Raw genomic sequence first — 12,305 nt, forward strand, 5'->3', positions numbered from 1 at the left:
TGTATGTATATGTATAAAGTATATTTATCTACAAGTTACGTGCAAAAATTGTCTCAAAATAAACAGCAGCATGTCATGAAATGGTTGAACGTTAAACTGTAGAAGAACCAAGAGAGGTAATTTGAGAATTTGAAGAAAAGCGAGACAGAGATTAATAAAGGAGAATACACCAGTGGACAGCAGGTTGAATGACTCTCAATTCGTACATTTGAGTACAGGATTGGCTCCGGAAAATCCTTCAATATTTTTAACTCTAAACTGTTATATGAGCATTGTACATACATGCACAATACAAGGAATAAGGAGCTGACATGCACACAGAAGCGCGTACAGAAATATACAATTATATATGTATAGTTAAATAAAACATTTTTATTCCTATTTCACGTTAAGCCAAAATTAGAAAATATTAAACTCGATTATTGAAGACTAACATATAGAATGGACAAGTAGTACAATTGTATTAATAATAGTGACAATAACATAGACAATGATGGAGATGATAATGATGATGGTGGTGATGATGATAGTGATGTAATGCAGGTAATGATAGTGATGAAGGAGATCACATGATGTTTGACTAACTGGTATTGCGTTTCGATTAAATTTATGTTAGGAGCAAGAAAATTCCACATGCCTAGGTCAAAAAAGACTTACCACCCAAACTAACTACACACAGAAAATTAATGAGAAGCATTCAAAATAATACCTAATCAGTGTTTAACGCAAAATAGAAAACAGACAATCGAAATCATAGCAAATCAATTATAATACTTATACGAACGTTCTTATTATATTGATCCGTTGGACAGCTTCAAACGAGAAAGTTGATAAAGTGGGAGTTGCACCAAGTAGAAACTGCATGACTGACCATGTGAAACAATAAAAAACTCAATATTTGTTAACAATAAAATAACGAGATTGTGAAGGAAGATTCATTGAATTGCACTGTACTGCTAGGTAGATGTGTGTAGTGACGCCAGTGTTCAATGCTTTGTACGATGGCAACAGCGTCGAGTCATGTTATCGGATTGTATTTTAAAAAATCGAATGAAAGTAACTAAAAAAAAAATACAATCTTAGACAAGTTAAAAAAAAGATTTTAAATATTTTTTAAATTATTGATTATATAGATTAAAAACTTTTAAAAAGTGTTTCATTTTGAAACTGAAATAGTCTTTACTTTGATTATCAGAGTAATATTGGCAAATTGATACATCGATAATCAAACATGTAAAGAAGAAACAATAATGTAATGCAAACAACAATGTAAAAGTCAAAATAATGTAAATATCAATTATAACCAATGATGAATGATTTGAACACCAAGAGTCATAATAACTTACACAAATATAAAATCATAAATAATATAAAATAAAATGTACAGAAACGAATGATATATAGATAGCAACAATTGAAAGCTCAAAAGAACTACTTGAAACAATTTGTACATCATAAAAAATTCATAAAACTTAAAAATCAAGCAATGAACTCTTCATGTCGATGAGCTGCTGATGAATCTGTGAAAAGTGCGGCCTCAGTTTGGGTTCCTTGTTCCAGCAGGACAGCATAAGCTTGTACACATTCGATGGACACTTCTCGGGACATGGCATTCGATATCCTGCGGGAAATAAGCAGCTCATTAATTATTAATATCTAGTTTACTCCTATCATCTCACAGCTACAAACACATTCACGAGAATTACACCAAGATTTATGGTCAGTCGTCCCATATGCTCGCCTGCAACTACCCGCAATCTGCCTCGTGTGGAACATAAAATCAAATTACACAGTTGAACACAGCCAGATTTTCATCTAGAAGTCAGCAGAGTTAATAACCAAAAAGACCTTACCTGCATCGACTTCATCTCGGGCCTGGGAGTTCGTGAGACCAGGATAGGGATTGCCTCCGTTGGAAAAGACCTCCCACATTAAGATACCGTAACTCCAGACATCACAGGACCACGTGTACAAGCCTTCAAAATTTTGTGTGGTATTGTTTTCAAACAAGGATAATCCGCAATTTTAACTGAAAGTCATCAATAGACAAACCAAACTAATTTTAATATGACAGTTAATCTATAAAACAATGTATCGTAATAAAATTGGAATGTTCTTGTAAATGTTCGAATTTTAAAATGTACTTCCACAAGATGTGCGACTGTTGAATATTTTTAAAAAAAAATTTAATGACCATTGACATCCTATGACCTAAAGAAATTGCTTCGAGTTTACAAGTTTCAGTTGTTCAACATTTAAACAGTTACTTGATTGCAAAGTTGTTTAGAAGAAATAATTTTGTGAAACCACGATCACAAAAATGTTTCTCTTTTGAATAAAAAATAAACTAAATGAAGCGATAGGATACTGAAAGACTTCAATGAATGATGGCAACTGCCCAAAATGACCAACCAAAGTTGAGTGCCTCAGGTGCGGTCCATTTGATGGGGATCTGTTTGAGACCCCCCGATATTATGTACTCCTGCTCCTCTCGGGACATCCCGAAATCAGAAATTTTAATGATGTTGTTCTCGCCAATCAAACAATTTCTCGCGGCCAAGTCCCTGGCGATGTTGAATTGATGAGATCGTTTGGCGTTATAAAACATGTCATCAATAAAAGGAAAAATGTACCTACATACTAACATCTCAGTAGTCAAATTAAAAAGTTTTACTATGAACATCACTTCATCCCACATAGCAACACATGCGAGTAGAGATTTTGTTTTAAATAAAAACGATCGAGAACTGGGGCACGGAAACGAACCTGTGCAAGCAGTTATTGCTCTCGAGATATCGCATGCCAGCAGCGACATCAACGCAGATCTGCGTGAGGGCAGACACGCGTTGGTTGGCACCATGAAAACGAAGGAAGGCTAGGAGGGAACCGCCTGAATTGTGATGGAAGTTACATGGGTGGTGACGTAGCAATAAATTTTCAATACATTATAAATACATGCGTAAACATTAAACACTTTAAATATAAAAAATGCAAGTAAATAAATATGAATTCCTATTGACCTACCGGAAACGTACTCCATAACAATCATAACGGGATGCCTCTGGGCAGCGATGCCGATAAATTTGACGATATTCGGATGGTCATATTGTTTCAATATTCTGCCCTCCTGTAGAAACTTTCTCTTCAAATCTTCAGTCAGTGTTTCTCTGCAAGTTTTGATGGCCACCTCCAGGTTCGTGGGCTTCAACAAACCTCGAAACACTTCACCAAACTGACCCTGATACAGGAAGAACACCAACATTTGCAACTTCTCATCAACAGACAACATCAAACAAGATGGGACATCACAGCAAAGAAGCAGCATGACAATGCTACTGCACAGCGCGACGAACAGCGAAACAATATAACAGCACTAACACTTCCAATTTTCTCCTTCAGTTCAATTTGATCATTATTCAACTCCCAAGTAGCCCGAGGTATCGGTCGAATGATGACCACTTCAGATCTCTTTGTTATGATTTCCCTGGTGTAGAGGTGGTCCTCGATGAGTGCCTGCACTGTCGGGTAGCCCACCCCCTCAAATCTGTAACCCTCGGTCTGTTATGTACAAGTTGTTGTTGTTGTTGTTATTATTATTATATATATCAGCAAGACAAAGAGATATGTATACGCAATGTTTTTCAAAATGACTAGAAATGTAAGCGTTAACCAATTTTAGTTGGCATATATGAAATTTATTTCAAATCCAGCAAATTTTCTAGAACCAAACAGAACAAAACTTATACATTTGAAACGTTTTACTATGTAATTAGTCTTTAGGCTTAAAGGAAACCTACCCAGCAATTGTAATATAAGTCGAACACTTATCGAGTCGGAGTGATTTTAAAGAAGAAGATGTCATGTGTTCACACCAAGTTATGATTTTATGATACGTAATCACAAAATTTAACACTGATTAAAATGGTCAACTGTTTGTTAATAAAGAGACTGTGGCCCTACAGACCAATGCATGCCTCCTGTAAATCAAATCACGGAAGAAACCGAGCGAACAATGAAATACATTGATACGAGATGCAAGTTAGAACTGGAAGGAACCGACCTCACTGCCCTGCACGATGAAATGCTTGTGCTGTCCCTTCCACATGACAGACAAGACAAACTGAACTTCGTGAGTCTGCCTATTCTTGCTGCACCTCATCAGGAAGTCCCCATCCTCGACCAACAACTTCTGCACCTCCTCCCTTGGCAGCACCCCGTGGTACCACTCCTGGGTCTCTAGTTCCGATATTATCGATGATAAGGATATTGGAGCTGATGACAATGAAGGAGACAGAAGTGATGTCGATTGTGCTGACGATGGTGTAGCTATTAGTGATGATAATGGTGGCGGTACAGATGACGATGTCGGTAGGGAAGATGCTGAATTGTGCTGAAGATCCAATGAGGCTGATGATGGAGATGCTATCGGGATTGATTGGCTGTTGGCCTGTTTGTAAGTGGGAGTAAAATGTGCATGAGATGTGTGTGTGTATGTATGTGTGTGTGTGTGTGTAAGGTGTGTGTGTGTGTGTTTGTGTGTGTGTGTTTGTGTGTGTGTGTAAGGTGTGTGTAAGGTGTGTGTGTGTGGTGTGTGTGTGTGTGTGTGTGTGTGTGTAAGGTTTGTTTAAGGTGTGTGTAAGGTGTGTGTGTGTGTTTGTGTAAGGTTTGTTTAAGGTGTGTGTGTTTGTGTAAGGTGTGTGTGTGTGTGTGTGTGTGTGTGTGTGTGAAAGGTGTGTGTAAGGTGTATGTGAGATGAGATGTGTGTGTTTGTACGTGTGTGTGTGCGAGATATATGAATGCACCACGCAATCTATTTATTAAGACCGCCGTCGTACGTAATACAAATTATTTTCATAAAGCATTACGCTGCTAACGATAATGCTATTAAATGCTTGAACAATTGAAACAAAATGAATATTATGACGTCATTAAACAACCTACGTGATATCTCCTGGGCGGTCTTTCGGGTATCGTGACGTCAGAACTTTTGTTGACGTCACGTTTGATGATCGTTTTGTTGCTGGCGTTGAAACTGTTTGTGGTGGTGGAGGTGGTGGTGGTGAAGCTGTTGCCGCTTAAAACGTTACCACCTGACGCACTCGATGATGATGATGATGACGATAATCTAAAATGGCATGAATTAATGCAGCGATATTATCATCCTTGACTTGCAGAATGCATGGTCAGGCACTGCAAAACGCGACAATCAAGAAAGCCTAACATACGACAATCCGCATATCCACAATTTAGAGACTAGATCAATACTTTTAGAGTAAACATTTCTTAGCATAACAAGACCGAATAGCAAATCAAATAACAAAAAAAATCTCATAAAAAGAATAATTGACAAAAATAGCATACAAATTAATTTTGTTGTTGAGTTCGAGAGCTGTCGTGCCACCATTGCCGAAGATGTTGATGTCTTCGTTGTTGTTGTTGTTGTTGTCGTCAACTACTTTACTGTCATCACTGACCAGATGGCCATCAACAATGTCATTGAGTTGCGCGATGTTGTTGCAATTGGCGAATGGATTTGATGTTTGGCTGACAGAGCACTGTTTTTTGATGGGCTTTAACTTCATCATGGTCGTCTTCAGGCTGTTGAACGTCGAACGAAAGCTGTCGCCGGTCGAATTGAGAGCGGAGGACTCCAGCTGCAACAGGTCTTTAACGGGCTGCAAGCACAGAGGAGACGACATCTAACTTTTTATAATTACTAATAGAGTCTCAAAAAAATATCGTTAAGATATCTTTCTCATCTTTTATATTTTAACAGCCATTTTTAGGGCTGAAATGAAATTAATTTGAATTTAATCATTTTGTCTTTAATAACTTAATTTAATCAATCATTTAATCACTCAACACATTGCAAATAAATCGAATTAATTTTCTAAAAAAAAACATGACGTCACAAACATGACGTCACAAACATGACGTCACAAACATTGGCGTCACAAACATGACGTCACAAAAATAACATACCAGGTTAGCAAGTTCGGGATAAGCAGCGAAACAGGAGGGAAGGGACTGTGCGCCGTACGGACACTGGCTGAAGAGGTCGTCAATGAATTCGACCATCTTCAGGCATCGATCCTCCAAACATTGCCGCTCCAATATTTCCCTCTGTAGCGTTTCTGAGGTGTGAATCTGCATCAGATGACTGGTTGGTTGGTTGTTTGGTTGGTTTGTTGGTTGTTTGGTTGGTTGTTTGGTTGGTTGGTTGGTTGGTTGGTTGGTTGGTTGGTTGGTTGGTTGGCTGGTTGGTCAGTCGATCGGTTGGTTAATTGGTTGGCTGGTCGGTTGGTTGGTTGATTAGTTGTTGGCTGGTCAATCGGTTGGTTGTTTGTCATAATTTTATAATTTAAGCATTAATTTACAACCATCATTACTATCATCATCTTCATCAACATCCTCATCAACATCATAACCACCTCAGCAAATTGACGTCCTTGTCACTGGAGCTGAGAAGGACCCCTCTTGTCTGCTCCAACTCTGAACCCTTGCAGGCCAGCCAGTGCTGGCACTTCAACAAATCATTCGAATACTCCGACTTTCTGTTTTGTGGATTGACGATGATGACGACGACGACGATGATAATAATGATGATGATGTGATGATGATGACGATGACGATGATGATGATGATAACGATGATGATAACGATGATGATAACGATGATGATAACAATGATGATAACGACGATGATTATGACAATGATGACGATGAGGATGATGAGGATGAATAAGAAAAATGCTCATCACCACAACCTTTACAAATATCATTGAGATAATAAAAACACGATAATTTTTATTGCACCATAAGTAGTAAGTACCATTGCTACTTTAGATAAGAACCTGGTTCAACCAGAAATATTTTTACACTATGAATGCCAGTCCAACACAGTTATAATAAACCATGTTTAGTAACAATAACCACAACAACAGCAACAACAACAACAATAATAATAATAATAATAATAACAATAATATTGATAATAATAAGCGAAGTCTGTTAGTTAAACATCTTAAGTGTCTCAAAATTACTAAAACTATTCAACACACACGTTCAAATGTTGGACTCCTTGACGCTAATTAACAGCAGAAAATACGTGGCGATTAATGTCTTTCTTAATAAAGTTTATAACATTAGCATAGAGAAGTATTCACCATAATTCCTGTATATGAATTGACTCTGTGCTACATTTATTGAGACGAACTGCAGATAAATGAATATGTCAACAATAAAATAATATTAAGAAGAAGTAGGACAACATCAACAACATTTCAACAACACCAACACAACAACATTAATATACAACAACATATCAACATCAACACAAAGAACACACAACATCAACACAACAATACATCAACATCAACACAACAATATCAACACAAAGAACACAACAACATCAACACAACAATACATCAACATCAACACAAAGAACACAACAACATCAACGCAACACCAACAAATCCATCAACATCAACATCAACAAATCAACACAGCAACATTTACACACAAACAACAAAATATAAGCAAAACATTGACATCCAGTTTGAAGTGGTCACCAAAGTGACATCAATAACACTTAGTCATCTTGAGAATGATTCTTAAAACCCATATTTATTTGCATGGAATTATTATTATATTATTATTATTATTTATTATTATTTATTATTATTATTAACATTATCATTACGATAACAGATGATAACGATTAATCGTCATCAACACAACAACATCAACACAAAGACAACAACAACATCAACACAAAAAACAAAACAACATCAACATCAACGCAACAACATCAACTCAAAGACCACAACAACATCAACACAAAAAACACAACAACATCAACACAACAATACATCAACATCGTGATAAACAGCTAACTGAGATGACAAAAGCCGTCCCCTTGAATGAATGTGAGCAAGCAGAGGTGAGTTCAAAATATTAATGGGACATTCACAGTTAAAGCAAGATATGAACTAATGCACTTTTGAATAAAAAACGCGCCCAAAATCATGTTCCCGAACGTAAATGATTTTAAATGAACAGAAACCTTATTCTAACAAAACATAACTTCGCGCGCTAAGCAGCTCATGCAAATGGCACAACAGCCACACGTGTTCACTAATAAACAGGCAAGTAAGTAAGAATAAGACACATCTTGGAACGCACTTTTGATTCAGAGCAGGCAATGTGACGTCATTTAAGATGATGTCGTTGGCTGGAAACTGGCTCGCAACCAAGAATTCGTAGAATTTTATTTTCAGCGGATCAGATCTGTTTGGGAGAGTCATTCAAAATTCAGAATTAATATTCAGGCATAATCAATTAAGTTTTATAATTTAACAATAGAGTTATTTGCAGAATTCATATTGTAGTTTACAAAATATTTATAATAAACTGTTAAAACCAAATAATCTGCTAAGTGTGCTGCATCATTTGTTTATTGGTGATATCCCTTTTTCGAAGTGCTGCAGCTGACAGCTATAAAAGCCATTTACCCACAACTTGCACTGTCAAATAACAGACTCTCATCCTGAATACCATTAGCATGCCACACCAGTTCATAATTAGATTCAAGATAAATAATAATTATTATCAACAAAAACTGAGCAACCAAAAAATGTCTAAAAACATACAAGATACAAATATAAGACATCGTGTCAGAAAAACAGGCAGATCAGCAGACCTGAACTTAGCCACGAAAGCATTGTACTCCTTGTCATAATTCAACTGCATCAGGTTTGAGATGTTGTTGTTGTGGATTTGTTGGAAGTCTGTTGTTGTCGTGTTCGTCAGGCGGATGTAATCCAACAGCACTTCCTGGCTGTCGTGTGGTTGTTGTTTGCAATTAACTACACTAACTTCAACCATTTCACATCCAAAAAATAATGTTTATGAATATAAGAAATGTACAACAAATGTATATATAATATAAATTTAACATTTTAATATACACTATATGAACATATAAATATACATGATAATAAACTGCTACTAAAATGTCACACAGTTATATCTGTCACATAAATTTGTCCGGTTCTTTAGTTCTAAATGAAAAATTTAGAGTAGAAATTTTAATTCCAAAAACAAAAATTTTTCAAAACTCAAAATATTGGTTTCAATAATGTAAAAACTTCACAGAAGGAAGCCCAGTGACAACAATACATAATGATCACAAAGATTATTAATACAACAGTACAGATGAGAACAATGATAATGACTTCAGCAGTGACCATGGCTACACAAAAAACCGTGTTGATTAGACAGAATAATGTGTGGACAGAGGTTTTCAACATTATTACGCAAACAAACATGAAATATCGATACAGTCAAAAAGTTCAGCTACAAAAGATTAGGTGATAACATATGAATAACTGTGATAAAAATGTTTATAAAAAAAAATAGATGAAATATAATCAAATAAATGCAAGACTCTGCAAACAAAACAAACGAAGTAGATATGAAAATGTATGTAAATAAACAGGCAATCCGACAATTGTAATACGTATTTTAAAACCAACAACCATAACTTTTTAAAGAGCTTTTGATGATGTTGTTTTGTGTAACGTAATTTGCAAACAAATTATTTTGTAGCTACAATATGTAGCGTCTGCCATTTATGCGCCATCCCCTATCCATAATTTTCCATTTTCCAGCCAACCATCATCACAAAAGACCTGCACTCTCTCTCCAAATTTTAATTCCACCGCCACTGACGTAGCAAACAATAGCAAATGCATGCAAACATTTAGTATAATAGTCATCACCACATGTGTTTTACCGCCATTCTATTGCAGTGTATCTAAGAACATTATTGTCAGTATTATTCAACCAATCATATCATCGGCATTAATCACCAAATCATATCATCGACATTATTCGACCAATCATATAGTTGGCATTATTCTACCAATCATATCATCGGTATTATTCAACCAATCATATAGTTGGCATTATTAAACCAATCATATTGTCGGCATTATTCAACCAATCATATCATTAGAATAATAAGAAAAATAACAACATTGTGAGTAGCAATCATTGATTCTTTGATAGCCATCCAATGGTGCATAGAACGACAGAGCAAAAACCAACAACAACATAATCAACAGTGGGCCATTCAGAGACGACAACAATGAAACAATAACAACTTACCAAAAAAAACCACAACACAACAAAGCAAAACAACACAACAAATCTCAACAACACAACAAAACTCAACAACAACCCAACAACAACACAACAAAACCCAACAACCACTCAACAACCACTCAACAACAACAACTGATCAACAATAACTACAACAACACAACAACAACTGACCAACTAATCCCAACAACAACCTCAGAACAACAACTATCGTACCACTGTTTGACGATTTCGATTTGGAGAATTTGTTGACTTTGCAACAGAGCGGGCAGTAGGATGGTTGTGAACTGCTTCTCATGGAGGTTGGCCTCCTTCAGCAGGAGTGTGTACTCGTTATGGAGCAGGTTCAACTTTATCTCCGTCCGCATCAACTTCGCACGCATCTCTTCTTGCTTCAATGATTTGCCTGCATCCAAATGTCACAATGTGTCTCACAATATTAAACATCGACCTATGTTGTATTGCAAATTTTTAACGTTGTAGCGTACAACGTATTTTTTTGTAATTTGCATTGTACAAAATCAAGTCTCCAATCGTTGAACAGGTCCATCAATTTCGTCATTGCGTGTGAGTTTCAAACAATACAGTCACATGCTGGTGCTCTGAGTGCATTCAACGTGCAAGTGCAATGGAAGTAGTACAACCCGAATGGCGGGAAAAAATGAAAATTCTGGAAAGCATGACAGATGACAAAAATAAAAAGTACCTTGATGCAAAACACTGTGCACTACTATGTATGTTCTATGAAAGTTATCAACATGATGATGTGGCAGCCAGTCGGTACAATGGAATTTGTTTCATTCATACATACATACATACATACATACATACATACATACATACATACATACATACATACATACATACATACATACATACATACATACATACATACATACATACATACATACATACATACATACATACATACATACATACATACATACATACATACACACACCCACACACACACACATACACACACAACACACACACACACATACATAAATACATACATACAAACAATTTCCCAGTAGAAATATGTAAGCTAAACTAAATGATGACAGTCAATTTATTTTAAGTTAAATAACTCATCAGTCATCAAATTCGTCATCACTTAGTAAGCAACTTTTTCCACAATTTTCCCATGGTCAATTATGTCCATAAAATAACAATTATTATTATTATTATTATTAACATTTATATAGCGCCGGTTAAAAATGAGTGTTAATGTTTGATGTAACACAAGAGAGGCAAACAGCAACACTAAGTTGGATGGAATGAGTATTAAAAAAACAGGCAATGAACAAAATTGAGGAGGAGGAAATTAATATATTGGAAAAATATAATTTGCATCGAAAATAAAACCAGTCGGGAATGCAAACCTTTGCCCAAGTTGGATTCGTATTTGGCTTTGCTGATCTCCAGTTTTTCAACCAACTTGCCATACTCACTGGCCAAACTGAGGACCTCTTCATTCATCTGCAGTGATTTCGTTTGTTCTTTCATTCACTTTTCTCTCGCTTTTTCATTCATTCAATTATTTATTTATTCATTCATCCAGTCATCCGTTTATATAATTCATTCATTCATTCATTCGTTCGTTCGTTCATTCATTCATTCATTCGCATCATCCCCTCACATCAACACAACACCACACCACATCGCATTCAACCGTTCATTACAATTTAAGCATAATCAACTCAGCGAATGTTGAGCTTTTTTATTTCTATTTACGCCAATCTCTTTATAACTTATTTAATATTTATTTATTTATCAACAGTAATAATAAAAAGACAAAAATCATGTAGTCAAATTTATCTATATCACGAAAGTAAACAAAGGAAGACCAAGGACATCTTCTCGCTTGCTGGCATGAATGCATTGGATGTGCACTTGTTGACAGTGCAAACGGGGAACATGAAAAAAAATGATAAGACGGATAAGATAACAAAGAATATTAAAAAAAATGGCGATGAGATGATGGAAATGATGGGGATGATGATGATGATGATGATGATGATGATGATGATGATGATGATGATGGGGATGAGATGATGATGATGATTTATAATAGCGTCGATGATAAATACATGCAATTGAGTTGCATTTAAATTTCAATACAATTATTGACTCGTGCAT

The 12,305-nt window shown here is 35.8% G+C and overlaps 1 protein-coding gene across 1 annotated transcript; it reads right to left on the minus strand.

Moving 5' to 3' along the window:
- Window positions 1–1,472: 1,472 nt before the first annotated feature.
- Window positions 1,473–3,549, minus strand: HELRODRAFT_70258 (hypothetical protein; the record flags this gene model as incomplete). The annotated part of the gene is made up of 6 exons (XM_009031860.1): window positions 1,473–1,621; window positions 1,854–1,976; window positions 2,413–2,564; window positions 2,767–2,890; window positions 3,025–3,238; window positions 3,379–3,549. Coding segments are annotated over 6 exons (933 nt in total), but the record flags the coding sequence as incomplete, so codon positions are not given.
- Between the last annotated feature and the right edge of the window lie 8,756 nt (window positions 3,550–12,305).

The sequence above is a fragment of the Helobdella robusta genome (assembly GCF_000326865.2).
Source record: "Helobdella robusta unplaced genomic scaffold HELROscaffold_8, whole genome shotgun sequence".
Classification (NCBI taxonomy): domain Eukaryota; kingdom Metazoa; phylum Annelida; class Clitellata; order Rhynchobdellida; family Glossiphoniidae; genus Helobdella; species Helobdella robusta.